This window comes from Tetrao urogallus (assembly GCF_951394365.1).
Source record: "Tetrao urogallus genome assembly, chromosome: 9".
Classification (NCBI taxonomy): Eukaryota; Metazoa; Chordata; class Aves; order Galliformes; family Phasianidae; genus Tetrao; species Tetrao urogallus.
In genome coordinates this window covers 7,340,347-7,361,129 of record NC_136822.1, presented here as the reverse complement: position 1 = coordinate 7,361,129, position 20,783 = coordinate 7,340,347, and the positions used below count along the sequence as shown (strand labels likewise).

Below are 20,783 nucleotides of genomic sequence, written 5' to 3'. Positions count from 1 at the left end.
GTCAGTGTTGTTTTGAAATAAGAACAGTTTTAATACAGGTGCGAGAGCTATTTGAAAGGCATAGAGAATGATAAAAGCAGTCTCAATACTTTTTTTTGCTGCAAATATTTGTACTCTTTAATTATTTTCTTCCAAAATGTTTTAGCCATACTAAAGTTGGTTAAAACCTTCTGTAACAATGGATTTTGTTTGTATGATGTTGTTGCAAAGGACTGGGCCAAATATAACTTATTTTTCCTTCTTTCTCCTTCTAAGCATCCACACTGCCTATGCAGTGAGGGACTGCTGACAGCTCAATTATTTGCAGTGCTTTATCTCAGAAGTACAGTCTCATTATTTACCTAGAAACTCTTTCATTTGCTTTATTTCACTTCTCAGCTGACAAATTCCATCTCCCAGGACACTCAGTGTTTTCACTTAGTTAATTGATTACCAGTCAGCTCTTCCATCAGCTGATACCGGCTTGAAGACATGCTGCCAGTCCTTTTTTAGTTTGTTCTGTGAATTGTGCAAAGAGAGATGTAGCCTCATTTGGATTTGAGTATTCTGTTTCTTTCACCTTTTTTTCTTTTCTTTTCTTTCTTTTTGGAACATTTAGGAGGCAGTTGTGTTCTTTTGTGATGCGCCCTCTGGAAATTTTTCCTTGAAAACTGATATCACTAATATTTAAAACAAGACAAGATGTTGCAATACTTAAATATGAGGCTCGTGCTTTCAGTGTTAATATGGATGTTCCCTGTGGGAAGAACTGGGAAAGCCCCCAGCTGTAGGAACTCATGAGGTCCTGGAAAAAGTCAGCAGATGCGTTTGCAATGACTCTGTGCTTTTCAGAGGTTCCTCCTCTCTATCAATAGAGGACATTCAGGGATGGTCTGGAGTGACTCAGAGTCCAGTGACAGTGTGAACAGCAGTTTGTCCCAGGCACTTTGTTATGCTTGGAGCAGGCATCGTTATGGCCTTCTGTGTGAACTTCTTTCCCTGGATCTGTTAAGATTGACATGAGATCAGGCAAGGGCAAATCTTATCTGACTTTGTCCTTCTGCCAGTGGATATACCAAAGTAGTCCTTTATGGCTGGTGAACAGAAACTGCGCTAAGTCAGCAAGAAGATCTGGCCTTCATGAGGAATGTTGAACAGTTCCTTAGCTGTGAAGCTTGAACCTTCCCCAATGTGAGCACCAGAGTGTAAAGCCACAGGCGTGGGCCCGCAGGTGGCACTGCTTTTACCAAATGTGATTCCTTCTGTCTTCCAGTAGTGCAGGTGCCCATGTAGGTCTGACTTAGGGATCTATCTTCCTCGACACAAGCCAGGTGGAGAGGACCAAGCTTTGTGCCCTCCCTTAGCAGCTTCTGTGAGTGTTAGGTGATGGGTGTACACATATGCACTGTCCGCACAACAGCGCCGGAGTGCTAATCGCAGTGCCTTTATATTCAGTTTGCATCATAAAATAATAATTCCCAGCACATACAAACAGCAGTGAAACTTCAGAGTGGGATCAGTCCACGTGCAAAGCTGCCAAGTACTTTAATGTTACTTGTATCAACAAAACAAATCTCTTTTTAGAAGAGGTGGGGGAATAAGAGGAGATTTTTGTAGCTGTTGTATTTGCTGTTTCCTCTTCCCTTCCTTTCACTCCAGAAATTCCTTATCCTTTCATGCACTGTTGAGAATTAGCCATTTATTCTTAGTGCTGGCGATGCAGTCTTTGATATTTAAAATGGAATGTGTTCCTTTTTGATGCTCTGTGATTTTGAATGAAGTACATGCTAGCAGGTTAATGGCGCAGAACAGTTAGATACTGGCCACTTTTTTCTTTCCTTTCCATATTATTTCATCATTCCTAAGCAAAATAAATTTTTAAAAAGACACTATAAAATATCTATTGTTTGTGCGGTGAATTGTTTTCACAGTGCTGTTATTCTCTTCTAAGCTGAAATCGTTGAATAGCTATGAGCTGTCACATTTTTGTAAGTTATAACTGCATCAAGCTGTGCTGACAAAATGTTCCTGCATGACTGTTAATATGCATTGTCATTTTAAGCATGAAACAGTTTAGCTAATGATTTATCTCTTATAATGCAGCACTTGGGGCAGCTGTATGATTTGTCTCTTTAGCAAGTCAAGTAATTTCTTTAACAAAATGTTAAGCACAGATGGGCCGTAGGCTGTCAGTTAACCATTATTGTGCATGCATCTGCTTGCCTTCAATGCACTGTTTTATGTATTCAGTCACTTACTTAGGCACAGCTCCCTGAAAAGCGGAACCTACTCTGATTGGCAAATAAAATGTTCATTTGTCTCTTCTTCCTATTGTTTTGTTTTGGTAACACATGTCAGCAGCTCAATTACCCAGTTCATTAACAGCTCCCAATGGACATGATGGCCAACCCCATGATAAGGAGGGCGATTGTGGCACATATGGTCAATAATAGCCCGTCTCTTGGTAATTGTAAATAAAAGTCACTGTTGGCCATTTCCTTTTACTGCAGCTACTGTTTTCCTTTTCACTTTGCTGTACAAAGCACATTTCTCAATGTGAATCAGTCCAACTAAAATAAAAATACCATCCATTCCTCTCCGGCATCTCACTTATATCACTGCTGCAGCTGTTTTTCCCTTTTTGTGTTGAATTTCCAGCTTGCAGCTCACAGGAGATGCAACTGCTGTTTGCCAATTCCATTAACCAATTAATTACTCTTATTAATCAGTTTAGTTAAACAGCAACAAATTTCCTTCCCATTTCTCTCATTCTCTCAGCTAAGACTTCTGTAAAGTGCCTGTGGAGTTTTAAAAAAGCCATTTACAATGTTTTTGTAAGTATGCCCTTTGCAAATAGCAGCAGTTTTCAAAGGGGGAATTGAAGTGTGACTTAATCCTTGTTAGATGAGCGATATTCATGTCTGGAGCACAGGGCTGCTTTTGCGTTTTGTTTCTCGTTTTTAAATATACCATAGTCAAAATGCCAGTAAAAAGGGTTAAAAGCAATTTTACAACATATTTGTGTTTTTTGTGGCACTAAGTTTTCTGTTGCTTTCCAGTAAGTTTGAGAATTGTTTTTCATGTGCTTCCTGATCTGATTTTTTCACTTTTTTAACAGGAATACGCAATAGCATTAGCATATTTTATCTTAACCCTGCTGGAGTCTTTTGTGGCTTCTTGTTGTTCTTTGTTTTTCAAAATTTGCTGTTCCATCAAAGCAGAGGAGTCTGACTGCTAACAAGCCCTGGGCTGCGCTCTAGCGTGGTGAAATTTGGGGTGCCAAGTCTCCCTGTAAACTGGATAACATTGCAGCTTGGGATCCTGCTAGACTTTCCACCAGTGCTTTGGCAGGAGCACCGCAACCCTCACTTTTGAGGTGCTTTTCTAAACTTCAGGCTCGATCTCAGCTAAAGGTGCCGTCTGGCTGCTGAGGGTCCGAAACAGCTCACAGGTGGCAACCACAGATCTCCAGCACCTGTCCCCACCGCCAGCCATGCTCACGGCCACTGCTCAGCCTGCATGGGGGCTGCGGCACTGGGGATTTGTTGAGTGTCAGGCCTCATTTGCCCGGGTTTGACAGGCGCAGAGCTGGCAGGCCGTGCCCTTCCTGATGGCCCCCTGCTGTGCTGGGGAGGGGGAGAGGGACCTGGCCTCGTGTTTCTCCCAGAAAGTGCAGGAAAGTGGAGGGTTGGCAGTGAGATGTTTGCTCGACTGTAGCGCTTTAATTATATTTTGTACGCAAATGCCAGCCCATAGCAGGAGGAGAGGGAAAGATGGCAGGGACACGGTGGTAGGAAGTAACTTCGTTGTTTTATCTTCCTGTGGATTTTATTCTGAGGAAAGAAAGGGCTCGCAGAGTATCGCTGGTCTGTGGACGTTCCCATGCCTGCTGCTGGGGGCCTGCCCCAGTGCAAGTGCGGGTCCTGGGGGAGCATCTGGCCTGGCCGTGAGCAGGGGGCTCCCTGAAGGGAGCGCTGCGGTGAGCTGTGCGGCCCAGACCTGCCATGGCTTCCTCTTCTTCCTCTCTTTTCAGTTCCTCTGTAACCGTGCCGGGCCCCGGCGTGGGCAGAGGTCTCGCGGGGCCGCCTCCAGGTGCCGGTTTCGGGGCGGGGAGCGTGGATTAACCCCTGCTGCAAGTCCCTTCCCCCGGCTGCCGGCCCCCCGCCCGCCGGCCCGGCCGCCTCCTTTGTGCCGCCCGCATCCTGCCAGGCAGGTGTCAGAGCCCTGAATGCGGGCGAGGGCCCTGCTGATGGATACCACAGATGGAGCGTGGAAATCGGCAGAATGGGCCTCAGCCACAGGCCATTTCTTAGGACCCAACAAAAGCCTCCAAATAAGTCAACAAAAATCCCAAAGATCACAAAGAGAAAGTGTCATTTGTCATTTGCCGCGGGTCTGTGTGGGGGTGGCTGCCCTGCCGTGCTCCTCCTCGCCTGCACCCGAGCCGACACGCCGGAGGTCACCCGCGTCCCCTCCTGCCCAGCGGCACCCGGCAGCGCGGCCGACTCACGGAGGTGCTGGGGCCACGGCCGTGGTGCTGGGAGCACCTCCACAGCTCGTGCCGCCTTCTAGCCAGACCCCTGGCCAGGCAACTTGCCAGGGGCTCGGAAGAAAGGGCGAAATATTTTATTAGGTGGCTGCCAGAAGAGCTGTGCCGTGGCGGACTGTGGGACGGTGGCCCTCTGCCCACCTCTGTGGAGTGCAGTGTGCTGCATCTATCATGACTGGTTTCTAAATGGTTGTCATGTTTTTGTGATTTAGTTATTCAAATGAAATGTCTTGCTGAGAGGAGAAACAGTCCAGGGAATGACCTCTTGTGCATTATTTTGTCATCTGGTTTTTGCCCCGACACGTCTGTTTACAGTGTTTGCAAAGCTGATAATTGCAGATTTCCACGTGACCTGTGAAGCTGAGCAGGACCTTCTTCTTGCTGTTGCACTAACCAGGATGAGGCCTCTCCTCAGCTACCAGGCAGGTCATGAGGGGCTGCGGAACAAATGATTGCCCTTTAATGCCGCAATTTCTTCCTTAATTAAACCTCACAGCTCAGCTACTGGTGGTGCTTTGGGCTGCCGCCCCTGTGGTGCTCCATGTGGGGAGGAGAGAGGCCAGGCGTCATGCTTACAGCCTGCAGGCTTGGAGTGCTCGGATCCTTAGGACGGCTGTGAAAGTTAGCAATACCCAAAGTGTGGGTCTGTGGAGGTGGAAATAGCTAAAAACAACCACCTTTTCCAGCACTGAGTGGTGTTATGCTGTGGAAGTTCATGCCTCTGTTAGCTCAGTAAGAGGGCCGTAGGCTGTGGCTATGGAGCTGATGGCAAATAAATACTGCAAGGCTGAGGTTTGTCTGATATGTATGCTTAGCCAATGCTCTGGTAGGCTTCTTGCCTATATAAAGATTTAATAATAGTATTTTATTAATTAAAAAAAGCAAGGATAGAAGCTTCCTTAAAACTAATGCTATTTGAAAACACTTAACAGGAAATAAAAATAGTGTAGTCTGTTGCAGAGACATATTGTTACCGTTTTGAGATTACATTTGCCTGGTTTTTAATATTGCTGATCAGCCAAGACAAAGGAAGTCAGTTTTCACTAAGGCTGCTCCTAGTAGCCAGGCCTAGCAGAGGTAATACTGATGAAATCAGATGAGTAGGAAAGCCATTTAAATGGATATGTGTTTTCTCCCTGCTTGAGTTTCATTACTTTATCTCTAAATGTTACCATTTGTGTTAGACACACAATCTGGACTCTTGAATGCTTTGTTCAGTATTTTTTTGCTGTTTTGTTTTGTTTTTCTGACTGGAGTATCTTTGTGCATTACATATAATGTTTACTGTAAAGTAAAGTTAAAATGAAATTAAGTCAGCTTCTTGTTCTCATCACTGTGTGAACAGAGGGTGCAGGGAAACATTGCAATTTTTTACTAAATCTTTCTGAAGCATTTTTAGAAAGATCATTATAGCCTTCCTGGTACTCCCACCCAGTTAGTTGAGGGTGTTCAGGGCAGATACAGAGTGACAAGTAGCCACTCTATATTGCACCATTTAAGTTAGCTTGCCTCACTCAGGCACGTGTAGGTGCCATGGGTATGTGAGGCAACACAGGGAAACGATCTCTTTAAAAAGTTCTGTGTTTTCTTTGTTTCTGAACCAGGAAGGCAGGTCTCACTGACTCACTAGGGTTGGGTTTCCAACTGAAGATTTGGAATTTGTCACTATCTCAATCTGTTGTTTATCCTGAGATGCCCTAGATTTGCAACTTCTATAAGGAATGAGCTTGAACTACTTGGGATAAGATCTTTGTGCTCATTCCCCTATGTCTTGAGGGACAATATTCTCCAGAGCAGCTAAATTCAGTCTTATTTGGAGTAAAGCTTCCACACAAGTAAAAGACTCAGAGTTGGATGTTCACACTGTGCATTTATGTTCACCTCTGTGGGTTTCTGCTGATGTCTTGTGTATGTTGGGTCCAAAATACTTATGGTGTCTGGACAATGAAGATGGCTTTCACAGAAGAGCCTCTTGGCTAGAGTATTTTTTTTGTTTGTTTGTTTGTTTTTTTGAATGCAGAATTTCATAAAGTCTTCAGTGGACTTGTCTGTAAAAGCACTCTTTCTTTCCCATGCTGTAAGGCTAAATAAACAGATTAAGTGTATTTATTAGTTTGAACAGCTTGAGCTTCCATTGGAAATGGAAGATAGCTATAATTGAAAGAGGCAAAGGGTTTGAGCTGCAGCTTGAAGAACTGAGTTCTTGAGTTTCTGTTCTGGCTTTGTGTTCTCAGTTTCTTTCAAATAAATCACATTAAGATTATTCTAAATCAATGTCTCTGTCAATAATTTATTTGGAATTACTGAAGGAGTAGAAGCAATGCTTGCATTTCCACAGAACAAGCAGTTTCATCATCACTGGGGAGTGTCTGCCCTCTTTAGGTGGTTTTCCTTGAAGGCTTGGAGAGAAAAGAATGCTTGTTTTCTGGGATAGCAGCAGATGCAAATGAAAACTGGCTTTGGAAGTCTTTTCATGTGTGTGTGTGTGTGTGGTTCATGGTAGTTTGTTGGAAAAGTCAGTGTGGTTGGGTACTAAAAGAGGCCTTGCTGCGCTCATCACAACTGTAGCTACGGGCTCAGCCAAACCGGGCTGTGGATGGTGTTCACTCCATTGTCAGCAAGGTTAGGGCAGTGCCACAGGGCTTTGGTGTAGGGGCAGCTGAATGTGGGGTAAGTGCTTGAAACCTGGCATGCCACTGCATCCATGATCTCCTGTCAGCCTCCGGTGATGCCAGGGACTTGCTTCCTATGGGTGTGTTAGCTCACGCTCACTGTGTCTCCATGTGTTCCTTTATTTCCAAAAGATTAAATTAACTACATAAGGTGCTAAAATAATGCCTGTGAAGCTGAATCTCTCAGTTTTTCTAGAAGACTGATAGATAGTCTGGAGATCTGCAAGTGGTGCCGTGGGACAGGCAACAAAGAACTGGGGGAAAGATCAATGGATCTAATAAGATAGAGTTTTCTGGGCACAGCTAATCTTTTTATGTGAAATATAGTGATCAGAGCTGCTCACTGGTTCTGATTTCGCTGTAAATGGCTGATTGCAAGGGGTGGTAAGCCCTGTCTCAGGTGTGGATGTGCGGTACGTGGTCTGTTTCTTCATGACCCTCCTTAAGTGCCAGTTCAGGGCACAGTGAGAGACCTCTGGTCCAACACCTGGACTGCCTGTGCTCACGTCCTGGAATGGTTCCTGAAGGCTGAGCCATTGGCACACACCTGCATCTTCCTACAGCCACTGCCAGTGCTGGGATGCCTCCCAAGCCTGGGAGGAGTAATGAAGAACTGTAAGGCAAAGGAAGTAAAGTCATCTGTGTGTTTCATTTTGGCTGTTTCTTGTATCTCCTTACTTTAGTAACAGGAAGAATCAAGAAGAAAAAATATTGCTCTGAGCTATTTTTACAGGACTTCTCTGTACAACTTTTTTTTTCTTCTTTTTTTTTTTTAGTTAACACTTGTCTGGACTGTCCTAAAGTTATTAGATAGTCCTAAGGCAGACAAATAAGTTACAAATGAGCAGGAATGATTAAGTGTGCCAAGATACGCCAGTACTACTCAGAGTGTAGAATGAATATTACATAAGACACAAGGAAATATCTGAATAAGTAGAATTAATTTCTTCATTGCTGCTCCCCATAGCTTTGTCGTCACTTCCATAACCGTTTCAGCAAGGAAGATTTACTTACAGACCTGTAGGGAAAGTCTCATGCCCTGCGTCTGTATGTGTAAGTTGCAGAGTGCACACGGTGTGACAGATGTTTGCATCTGCGCAGCAGGCAAGGAAAGAAGGCAGTACTGATGTGTGACCAGATTGAAGATCAGATTGGCCCTGCATGTGGCAGGGGGTTGGAGGTTCATGATCCTTGAGGTCCCTTCCAACCCTGGCCGTTCTGTGATTCTGTGAACTGCTCCAGGTTTTTAAATTTGAAAATTATTGGAGTTAAAATGAAGAAATTGATTAATTCATTCACTCAAAAGTATTTCTAGAGATCCTTATATATTTTTGAGTCAGGAAAAGGTGCTAAACTCATAACTGAATTGCTAATCCTTTTGGTTTGAGCACACTTGCACAGCATAACATTTAACTCTGATTTGTTTCTCCGTTTATTTGCTGTTTTGAAGTTCACCAACTCAGTTTCGAGTCATGGAGACAAAAGCACTTTTTCGACATAAGATGCCAGCAACGGTTTTTTTGTTTTGTTTGTTTTTGTTTGTTTTTGTTGTTGTTTTTCTCTTTCAACTAAAGCTAATGTTTTATTTTTATTCTTCATTTGGAGCATCAGCACCCCAGTCCGATGAAGGCTCTGATATCGACTCTGAACCAGACTTACCTTTAAAAAGAAAGCAGCGTCGCAGCAGGACAACCTTCACAGCAGAGCAACTGGAAGAGCTGGAGCGAGCTTTTGAGAGGACACACTACCCTGACATTTATACTCGGGAAGAACTCGCACAAAGAGCCAAACTCACAGAAGCTCGAGTTCAGGTATGAATTTAGAGGCTGCCTAACAAAGGGAAATTCCTATTAATGTGACATTCTTTTAATATTCTCACACGATCCAGCTCTAGGTTAGAAGGAAAGCTTGAAGCTACAACATGTACAGCCTTAGTGGTTTTTACATCTGTGCATGGACAATGATTTTCCAACTTTTTAAAGCAACAGCCTAGTCAGCCTTCACAGAAGACGGTCTGTTATCCCAGTTTGTTTATTTTATGCATTTGACAGCACTCTGCATATAATCAGTTCAGCTTTTGTGCCAGTTTATAGTTATGTAACTGATTTCATCTGTTGTTGTTTGGGTCTTTCAGGCATTAACAGAGGAGAGAAAAACATTTTAAAAAGGACGTGTTTATAGAGCCATGCAAGCGAGCATGGTAACTGGTGCAGTATCTACAGTGTGCTATTAGGTTAACTTTTGAAGTTGACTTGATTTAAACCTTGTAACAACTCTTCTATGCCCACTGTCCGTTTAATTCAAAACAAAATAAACCCTCAAATAACAGTTAGGTCTTCACAGCTTCGTGTTGATCTGGATTGTCTAAAACAAGTGCTGGAGGAGTGAGTAAATCATGGAATTGATTTAAGTTAAAAAAAAAAAAAAAAAAGAAAAAAAAGCTTGAACCTGGATTTTCAGATGTCCAAAATTGGCAACTAGAAGCCAAATAATTCTGGAATAAACTGGATCTAGGAGTTCAGGTTCAGATTAAGGCTTGCTCTGTTTACAACACAGAATCGTGTCCTGTGAGATGCTTAGTAATGCAGGGAGAATCCTCTGGTGCTCTTTTATTAACTGACATCCAAGAGGGATTTTAAAAAGATTGTCCTGTTTAAATCAATCCGAAGTGCAAGTGTTTGTAAGCAAATATGTGGTCGGCTGACAGGAAAAATGAGCGGTGACTTGTGAGCTGCCCAAGGATCCAGGTGAATTTGGCTGCTTTGGTGAAGCTGTTTTATGGTTTGACCCTTTGAAACTCAGCCTGAGGCATTCAGACTCTGCAGACTGAAATAGGCGATTCAGAACATCCCTCCGACCTTGTAAGGCAAGCATGCCTATTGTAGCCTGCCTGCATTTACTGAGTGTCTGTCTTGAAGAATCCTGACTTTGTCAGTTTTACCTGCTAAATGTTTTTGTAGAAGACTTCAGACCAAATTTCTTGCAAGTGTTTGTTATGACTGTGAGAGAAAATCGGATGTATGGATGAATTTGTCTGGAGGGCAAACTCAGTGGTGCATGACTCTCTTCTTAAAATGTTTATTAGGTACAATGCTTACAAAACAGCTTTGTATCTAAACTTGAGCCAGGTAAGACCAAATCAAGCCCTGGAAATCATCCACGCACAAGCATAATAAAGATAGCTTCCTATATATGTCCCCTTAGCAAGACAAACTTGATGGTAGGATATGATGGTTTATGTTAGCTTCAGTGGAAAGATACGATAAAATGAAAAAGACCTTGTTCGTGTTTTTCTAAATCAATGACCCACAGCTAGAAGAAAAGCAGAACTCTCATTAACATAACAGCTGTCTTAATGTGGCTTTAACCCTGTGACTTTTTACATTCCTTATGGCTTCCTTGGTTCCCTTGAGACGCATCTTGTCTCACACCACTCCTATGATCTATAGCCACACAAATTCCCCAGTACCTCTAACATATGGATATTTTGCCTAACCCAGCATGGAAGAAAGTTTCCAGTCAATCAATGATTGAAACACCAGAACAAAACCTTTCTGGCTTAGAGATGAGCTGGGGTTGAAGTAGCCAGCCTGTGGGTAGTTTCGTAGTGCACTCCATCTGTCTGGTACCCTTGAAGGGCTGGCAGAGTGTTTTAGTAGTGGATTAAGGGATACAGGATTTTCCTTATCAGCATTCAGCACCTCTCTACAGCCCCTTAAAATAGCCACCTATGATGGGCATGAAATAAAAGAAGACCTGTGAAAGGAAATAACCCTAAGAGACTTGAGCCTGAGAGGGCTGGAGAGCCATACAGATGCAGCATTCAAGCTCTCTTAGTCACATTTCTTTTTTGGTAAGAATATGACAGAGATCAGAGATACAAAGTCTTATGTGGATATATACACAAAGATCTCTTTGACTGCTACTTCATTAAATATTTTGTAGAAGAGTTTAATGTACTCTTTGCAGCCCAAATTTGGGTGAGATTCGAACATTATTATTTTCTCTTGAGATTTTCTAATGGGATTTTCTACAGTAACAAATCTCATAGAGTTGTTTTACGTTGTTTAGGATGTTAACTAATTAATGCTTAACTGGTTACAACAGAACGTATGAGCTTTTCTTTCAGTCCCTCCATGTTTTGCTTTTTCTCTGCCACTCCCGTGCATCCTCTTTCCCTCTATTCCTAAGGGGTGAGCTCTGAACACTCATGGAAAGAAGAGTCTTTAACCTCCAAACTGTCTTTTTTCTCACTTTCTTGCTGCTGAAGTGTGGCCAGGCACGTGTTTCCAAGCAGGCTGGTTGGAGGGGGGTGGGGAAAGCCACCTCTGGGTTGAGATCAAATTTAGAATGTTTCAGCCCCTAAGGGGAATTTTTTGAAAGCTACAAGCAACTGAAAACAGACTTTACACTGTTAATGTTATTTGTGTATTTAAATTGTGGGACAGGAAAGGCTTTTGGGGTAAGAAATGTTGAAACAAGCTCCATGTTGCAAGAATCACAAGATGTATAACTGTAATTATCACGAGTACTTAAGCACTGTATATAAAAAGAAGTGAAAATTCTCCCTAGAATTCCTCCTCCAGTGCCTTTGTGCTCCAGGACCCTGGGAGTCTTTCCCTCGTGTCTGAGCCCAGATGGCATGTGGAAACAGGACAGCCTCTGCTCCCTCTTCCAAGGGCACCCGGCTCTTTTCTGACATTAGATGCATCAGGAAGGGAAAAGTTGGTTGGTGTTGTGCATTCAACGTATATCGCTCAGAAACTTAAGTCAAGTCCTCAAGGCCTAGAGTAACCCTTAAAAAAAGAGAAGAGAAAAAAAAAGTAAAAAAAAAAAAAAAAAAAAAGTGATCCTCTTTACTATGAAGTTACAGCTTTCCATACTTTGAATTGAACTCATAAACTTCCAGTAGAAACTCACTAAGCCATCATGAAGTTGCAGTGTAGACTCTTCAGGTCTCTGGCCTATACTTACTGAATCAACCTGGGGGCTAATTCCAAAAGTGAAATTTTTTCCACTGTAGATAAAGATCAAAGGCTCCTTCTGAGCTTCAGAGAAGCACGGTTACGGTTTCTGTAACAATGCATAAGGAATGAAGTGGGTAGTGTCTCCTCTGGCCACTTTTGGATTCCCACACCAGGCTTATTTTCAGTGCTGGATGAACTGGGTGAATTTGGCAGCAGCGTGGGGCCTCAATCTATAGGCTGGGGATGGGGATGTACATTCTCATGTCAACCCTGTGGTAAGCTTTAGTAAAAACCTCATCACGGCTTCAGTAAATAGAAGTTCTAAGGGCCCAGGTCTTGTGCAGCCAGAAGAAAGACTGTAGGAATATTTTACTATTTTAGAGATGTGATTGCATGTTGGCTTTTTTTTCTGTTCACTGTGGAAAGGAACGTGTGGAAAGGAAGAGAATGTTTGGAGAAGATAGAGGAGGCAAAGGGGAGAGAAGCAGCGATGACTCTTAAGCTGCTGGTGTGATTTGAAAGATCTGAAGTCCAGTATCTTAGCTTTAGTATTCTCTTCTCAGTAGCAAACAGTGGGAAGCATTCACTGGGAAATCAGGGGAGGAGGAACCTGCACCAAAAAAAATCTTTATTTGCACTCAGCCCCTCTGGAATGGTTTGAGCTCATGCTCCAGCTGCATGGTCCTAAGGGGAGATGGGGGAAAGGAATGTGGGATGGATTCAGAAACATTTAAGACCTCTCAGCAGATCTTTACACATCTTCCTGATGTGGTTTGCAGAAAATTTATAGTGCTTCTTTTTGAGGCTGTCCTTCTTGCATCACATACAGGATACAGAAAGAAAATGCTGTGTGCATTCTTGCAGTAGATAACCTTGCAATTGCAGTATTATTTTTTTTTTCCTGAGGTAAACCAGGAATTCCATTAGATAAATCAGCCAACAACAAACACATGCAGGCCCAAAAAGACATTTATAAACATAAAAGAGAAGAAAGGATGTGATTTTTGATTCTCTTTTTTTGGTCCCTACTGCCTGTGTGCTCAAATTAGTGGAGTTCTGATTTAAAACTACACAGTTTATTGTGCTTATTAGTCAACACTACTGAACAGCACTCAGCTGCAGTGTTTGAAAAGCAGCCGTGCGGGACTGAGGCAGAGTAACGTGTGAGAGTTGAGTATGTTGGATCACGTTGAGAGGCGGTTGGAAGGCCTCATTCCCTTCGTTTTTTTTTTGTTTGTTTTTGCTTTTTGGAGGAAGGAAGAGGTGGGAATATGGCAAGGAGGCAGGTATGTGGAAAATATCAGGAGGCAAATGGGGGAAAATTGCGCTTTGGCTGAAATGCGAAGTGCCGCAAACAATTCCTCAGTCTTTTGACTTTGCATGCTTTTGGCACTTATGTTTGCAATGGTCAGGACCGCGTTTTAACAAAATATCCACGAGTTTCCTGCAGAATTCACATCTCAGATGTTTTGTGCTGGTGGTTTGGAGATGTTTTTCCCTTAAAAGCACATAGAGCACTCTGTGTTTGTGATCAGGCTGTTGAGATGTCAGGGCTGATTACACTGCTATGTTCCCAAGTGAATAAATGCATCTCTTAAGGACTACCCTGTTGAGATCAACAAAGTAAGATGCTGGCATGGTTGCTTGCAAACTACTTAAAGGAAAAATGATAATAAAAAGCAGGATCTGAATGTAAGAAAGAAGAAATGGGAGAAACTTATTAGGTTTCATTCATTACCCATTCAACAGGACTGCAATATATATATATATATATACATACAAAATTATATTATACTTATTTAATATTTTATATTGCAGTGATTTCTTTTTTGTCAGTCCAGTTCCAGATGTGTGAAAAATTAGGTCTCCAATGCTTACTTCCTTTAAATTACAAAATTACACCTTTTCTTTTTTTTTTTTTTTTTTTTTTGCACTGTACTCTCACTCTTCTTCAGTTCTATTTTCAAGGCCTTCATGATATAAATTTTAGCCAGACTCTGTGGTTAAACTTTGTTTCCAAATAGTCAGAGTAATTTACATTCCATCTCTGAAAGTGACACTGAAGCTGGGGAGCCAAAGTCTCACCAACATGAATGTGCCTTGGCTGCGAGCACGGCCTCGCTTTGGGTGCTGGGGTCACCCAGCAGGCTGCCTTTCCTCTGCCCGTGCACATGTTTGCACAACACCAAGCACAATGCTGACCTAATTTAGAGCTAAGGCCCCAGCACAGGCGGGTCAAATTTCTTCTGACGTGGGTCTGTTGGTGTAAGAATGCTGTGTTTTGAGTCTCTGAAAGGCAAAAACTCTAATATCTATTGCTTTGCTTCCATGAGGGAATTTAGCGTGTTCGTGGTGACTGCAGCACAAAGGTGATGATTGCTTTGCTCAGAAGTGAGGCTGCAGAAGAACAGTATGCTGTGGGGAATCTGCTAGATTTGAAAAGTCCACTTCATAACGTGGGGATTTTGTAATTCTGATGAAATTTACTGAATGGAAATGTGTTTCAATGACGCTGGAAATGAGCAAACAAAATAAAGCATTTCCCTGGGTATTTGCAGTATGCTTTCCAGCATACACAATGGGTTGTGGTAATTATTTTGGTCTGCAGTTACTTGGTGTGAAGTAGGAGTTAAACACAGTAGCAAACCACATCTCTACTTTATAGGCTAGGTCAGACCCACCATGTTTCAGACACTGGCCATCATGTCAGAAGGGCTGGGCCATGCTAGGCAATAAAAATTGTTTTGTTAAACACCCAGAAATCAGAGTTTCAGTGAGTTCACTTGTGAAAATGTGTGATGGTAACTGTTGGGGCCATACTTATGGTCATTTTTATGACAAATCCCTTTTGCTTTTACCAAGATGGATCCAAAGCCCATTAAAATAAAAGGAAAACAAGGACATACATGGATGATGCCCCTGGTGCTTGCAGCTAAGATGTTTTTGTGCTTATCTATCACTGGGTAGCAGAAAGCGCACGTGGTTATTGTGGCAATGAGTCCTTGGTGTTCCCAAAAGGGCTGAAGTCCTGAGGCAGGTTCTCTGTGTGGGACAGACTCCCGTAGCTGTGTTCTGCAGAGGATCATTTGGCAGAAACTCGCTCTGCTGTTTCGAGTGTTTTGTGTAGTCACTTTGGTCGGCCCAGCAATGGTAAAGCAGCCCCATGGTGGCTGGGCTGGCAGCAGAGCTCCTGCATGTGCTCACTGGGGGCTGCCAGGGCCTTTTGGGTGCTGCCGAGGACATCCCTGCCTGTGATGGCCGGTGCACCTCTGTGGTTCAGGGAAGGCACTTGTCTATAAAATGAGCTAAATGTAGGCAAGACCTATAATCTGTAAATAAAAGCGTAACACTTGGCATTAATGCTGCTGCTGAGTACCAGTTTTAGATTTGACTCAGTTTTTAAGAAAGATCTAGAGCCAGAAGACAGACCCTTGTCTGTAGAGCAAATAAAATCTCATTGCCCCTTTTCCTCAATGAAAACCACACAGTGGTGTTCAGCAAGGTTCCCAAAGTGTTTGAAGATCACCAGATAACCCTCTTGACCTGAAGAAGGGAGAGTGTCATGGAGAAAACAACAGTTAATGACCTGGGTGGGCTAATTACTGTGTGTGTTCACTGTTCCCCACTCCCTCTGTGACCTCCATTATCCTTCCTAAGTGCACTTTGGCTCTTCAGAGAGCCCCTTTCTCCCTCTTCAGAGTATTTTGCCCTTTCTTTCTTTTTGGTCATCTTCAAAGGATACTGCAATAGGAATGTGAGACCGGTGGGCTCTGAAGGGCATTAGTGTATGGAAGATGTCTGAGGAATAAGAAATTCAGGCTGAAATGTGAGGAAGGGAGTTCAAAATGTTCTACGCCCTCATATAAAGGCAGCTTATGGGCTGTCATGTTACACCTGGAAATGTAGTCTGTGATGGCTGATTCGTAAGTTGGCGTGGGCTGTTCACTGGAAGGGTGACAGATCTGAGACCTCACTAACTGTTACAAATACTTCTAGTCAAGGTTCAGCAGCTAGTGTGCCTCCTGCCCTTCATGCTGCACTGCCTACAGGCTCTGCAGACATACTGTGTGAGACCTTAGCTCGCTCTTTTCTAACTGATCAGCTGCAGCTGCTTCACTGTCTACAGTTATGAGCAATAATATGTCTGCTTGTTTACAACATGTAAAAGCTTTCCTCTCCTGCAGTTGTCCTGCTCTTGGAAAAAGTTTAACCTGGCAGATACTCTAAACCTGTAGCAAGGCAGCAGTGATGCATGCCATGTCTGGGCACCCCTGCTGTGCCTGCCTGCCCTTCAGACTTGTGACATGTAGTCACCACTGATACCAGTATTAACCTACATGCTGCAGATCTTATTGTCTGTGTCAGTGAGATCTTGTCTCCCCCTTTCTTGTAGGTAATAAGAGCCATCAAAGGCTTGGAAAACTTAGAGCATGAGCTGAGAATGGTGTGAAGGAATCACTTGTTGTTAGAAAGCAGATTTATAGCTGAATTTTTCCACTAATCCAAAACCCATCTGCTTGATTCCCTGTCCTGGGAACAGATTTCAGTGTGGTTAGTTCTGAAATACTGATCTAGTACTGAAATTCTGATCTAGTGCTAATGTTGAGTTTATTGAGAGATGTTTTGTACATATGGGAATACATGAAAACTTGTTGGGTGGGCTTTGTTCCTTTATATGCAGAGCTTTTGTTTTTCAAATTAAAAGCTTAAAGTTCTGTTGATAATTAGGGCAATATAAAATTCCAGCATATAAATATAAGCACCTTCCAACAGTGCTTCAAGGGATGCTGCTGACTTGTCAGCAATTTGAATGCAAAAACAAAACAATTCAGACCAAATAGTTTGGCTGGCACTCAGATCAAATGGAGAGATGTTTTCCCTTTCTCGTTAAATCTGGCAGTAAGGACAGTCATTAATAGCTATTAAAGGCACTAAAGCTTGAAAACATTAGTCAGCTTCTTTCTCAGGAAGCCGTAGTTGAGAGGAAACTGGGCTTTGGGATTCCTGCTTCCTGTCTGTTGAACCATGAAAGTGTGCCAAGTGTGTGACTCTTTGAGCATCTAGGAGCTCTGAGTTGACAGCAAATGTGCCCAATGCACACCTTCTCTTGCTCACTTCTGAGACGCCGATTGCATTTTAAATATGATGCTATTATTTCCGATGCACCTTTATTAAATGTACAGAAATCAAACATGTCTAATTAAATCATTTGTAGGTCTGGTTCAGCAACCGCCGTGCTAGATGGAGGAAGCAGGCAGGAGCCAACCAACTGATGGCTTTTAACCACCTGATCCCAGGAGGGTTTCCACCCAGCGCCATGCCGACTTTGCCGACATACCAGCTCTCTGAGCCGTCCTATCAGCCCACCTCCATACCGCAAGGTACAGTAGCAAACAGGTACTTGGCTAGAGAGTGCTTCTGGGGGCTTTGTGTGTTCATCTACTGCAGAAACAGTTTCTTCTCAAAATGTAGAAAAAAAAGCACTGGCTACTTTAGGGACTGACTCGGTGATGACCTTGCAAGTCTGCTTATTTAAAATATGTAAGGATTCTAATTTGTTTTGCTGCAAGAAAGAGCTGGTTCCATGTGAAGGGTACTGTCTTTAGAGAAATAATAGCCTCACGCATTGCAGAGGTGTGGTGTGAAAGAGCAGCAGTTGTGTCCTGTCCTCTTTGTTGCTTTTGATGGCGATGCACTGAAACTTCAGTAAGTACTCCTAGCTTTTCCCAGTGGAAATAATCAGCTATTCAGACCATTGTTTTGCATCTGATAGTAGCAAGTTTCAGCATGGTAAAAATTTGTCATAACCTTACCAGAAATTCTGTGAATATTGGTAGACTGGAGCAAGGGAAACAGATCTTTAAATCTGGTCTTTACTAGATTTTGCTGCTAAGGAAGATCCTTACAGGAGAGATTGTATAAGCCAAGTTACCATATCCTCCTTGATCTCTCTGTGAGATTTTTATGCTATCTGCTGTTGAATGTTGTTGCCAGATTATCTAGGTAATGGAATTTTTGAAAGCCCAGGACTTTTCCCATCCTTTGTTAGAAATTCTGCTGTGATTTGTAGTGAAACTGTGCTGTGACCAGAAAGGAGAAGCCTGTCTTCTAAACAAATTAAGCTTTTCTTTTATATGTAAGCTTATATGTGTGTGTGTACGTGCTTATGTATTATTATATACTAAAATACATTCATCTAAAATATATTTTTTCATATGTTATGTATAATTTTGTGGTGTCAATTCTAAGCAATGCACTTGCTGAGAATTATCTGAAAACTGCGAGTCTGTTTTGGCTTTTATGGTCTATTTAATAATGACGATTTCATGGAATTTTTATGTAATTTTACTGGCCAGCTAGATATCTAGCAATGTTGAAGGCTTACTATTCTATTTAATCAGTACTTCCATGCAGGTTCTGATGAAATGATATCAAATTGAGCTTCACATAATGAACTTATTACCTAGCAAAAGAGGAGGGAAATGATCAACGTGTTTCTTTTCCTTCCAGCCGTGTCTGATCCAAGCAGTACAGTCCATAGACCTCAGCCTCTCCCTCCAAGCACTGTACACCAAAGCAGCCTCCCTTCAAACCCAGAGAGCAGCTCTGCCTATTGCCTACCCAGCACCAGGCATGGATTTTCCAGCTATACAGACAGCTTTGTGCCTCCGTCCGGGCCCTCAAATCCCATGAACCCTGCCATTGGCAATGGCCTTTCACCTCAGGTCAGTCCTGTGTTTTCAGACAGAGGATTTGCTGTATACCAGAACCAAAGAGTCTATTCCCTCAGGCCACAGTATAATGAATTGCCAAATTTAAACCATAATGTATTCTTTATATAAGCCACATGATTTCAGTTTGCTAGTTTCCTTCTTTTTTTATTTTCTTCTTCCTACTGGCTGAATCAAGAGTCATAGCTTATATTTAATTTCAAGTGATTTATAAAGTAATCCTACAGGGTTTGTGTTTATATTCAGTTGTTAGGCATTGGTAAGGTACTGCTGTTTTCCTAAGAACCAGTGCTAGGTACAGAAAGTAGGTCTTGTAGCTTTTGCGTGAATAAAATCTCTTTAAGATAACCTCACAAAGGTTGTAGCAGACACTACGGGGAAACTGCTAGTGGTGCTAGGAGAGCTGTGAGGGCTGAGCACTGCACTTTGAGATGAGCTATAATCGAGTTATAAATACATAAATTAGGAGCATTACTGCTCTTCGGCAATGTATAAATGCATGACTGCCGTAATTGTTTTTCTAATTTGCATGAGCTCTTCTTAGGAAATCACGTTAATAAATTGCCTTGATAATTGAGTGTCAGAAGGTTGGTTAAATTTTCCTACATGAGGCATCTGTCTGAAGCTGACATTATTAGTTAAACTTGAATAGACGGTAGTTTATTTTATTAGCTAGAGCTTTGCCCAGGTGCTCGGAAAGAGATGTCCACTAAATTCTGAGAAGTCACAAAGAGGATGCAATCTATAATTACAATCAGGAATCTCTTCAGGGCTGAAAGTGAGAGTTTTAACGGCTTTATCTGCTTTCCACCCTTTTTTCCTCGAAGTGGTTAGAAAAACAGAGAGAAGCTCAGAATGACACAAATGAAAAGTGAAAAGACAATTATACTCAATTACACACTAATCACCGACTATCACCACTGCCTAAGCAGGGAGAGGGCATTCTAATAGGCAGAAAATGAGATTTTAATGGCACAAAGGGTGGCCAAAATAACGACTCGTATATCTTTGCCTCCTTCGTTTTCTTCAACTTGTGGTTTGCATCTTGGGAGTACAGTTCCTGGTTCCTGTGCAACGGTGATAACTCTGTGCAGCTGAAAAGTTCAAAGGCACTGGAGTTGAAAAGAATGAATAACAAAGGCAATGAAATAAACATTTTTGCCCAAAGGCAAAAGTTCATAAACCCTTTTTTGTAACAGTAAATGTAATTAAGTTTCACAGATTCCTATAGCATAGAGTGGAGTACAAAACTTTATGGTTTGAAACCTCGAGAAAAAATACCAACAGAAAAAACAAACGGATGTACTTCCAACAAGACTTGAATGGATTTTGTTCTAAAGAATTCTCATTTCTAAATGCAATCTTCAACAAAAGCCACGACTTTTTAAAAATGGTTGGTTTCATAGTGTTCAAGGCTTCCACAGTTTGGATATAAATATCTTCTAGGATTGAGCGTTAATCCATCAAAGGTAGTTGTTAGTGTCAGTTTAAATGTATGTTGGTTCTGGCTATGGAAAATGTGATCTTTTTTTTCTTTCACAAAGCTTTTATTGTCTGTGACACAGAAGTTGAGCACAACAGTAAAGAAATCTTGTGATGTCTGGGCAAAGTGGAACAAAACAGTGAGGCCAGGCTTCCTCCCCCCCAAAGTCTTGCTGATTTGAGGTTTGATATAATCAAAAGGAGATTCTGGAGCAGATTAGACTTCTTTTAATCAGTTTCTGGGCTTCTTTACACCAGCTCTGTCTTTATGCTATGAAACTTCTGCTGTTCTTTAATTTTCTGCTCTAAAACTTTTTCTGCCCTGGTCTTTAGAACTGTAGTCTTCATTCTGCACCTTTACCAACAAGTTTAGAAGGAGGCGGATCATTCAGAAATTGATGCT

The 20,783-nt window shown here is 42.3% G+C and overlaps 1 protein-coding gene across 3 annotated transcripts in view; it reads left to right on the top strand.

Moving 5' to 3' along the window:
* Positions 1-20,783, top strand: part of PAX3 (paired box 3) — a gene marked incomplete at both ends in the record, with an annotated part of 61,517 nt that overhangs the window by 30,248 nt on the left and 10,486 nt on the right. For 2 of the 3 annotated variants that reach the window (XM_079539605.1, XM_079539604.1), the window contains 3 exons: positions 8,806-9,011; positions 17,383-17,548; positions 18,678-18,892. In XM_079539605.1, coding sequence (XP_079395731.1) covers positions 8,806-9,011; positions 17,383-17,548; positions 18,678-18,892 — 587 coding nt within the window. The remainder of the gene's footprint in view (positions 1-8,805; positions 9,012-17,382; positions 17,549-18,677; positions 18,893-20,783) is intronic. The other variant, XM_079539606.1, reaches the window with a different exon arrangement.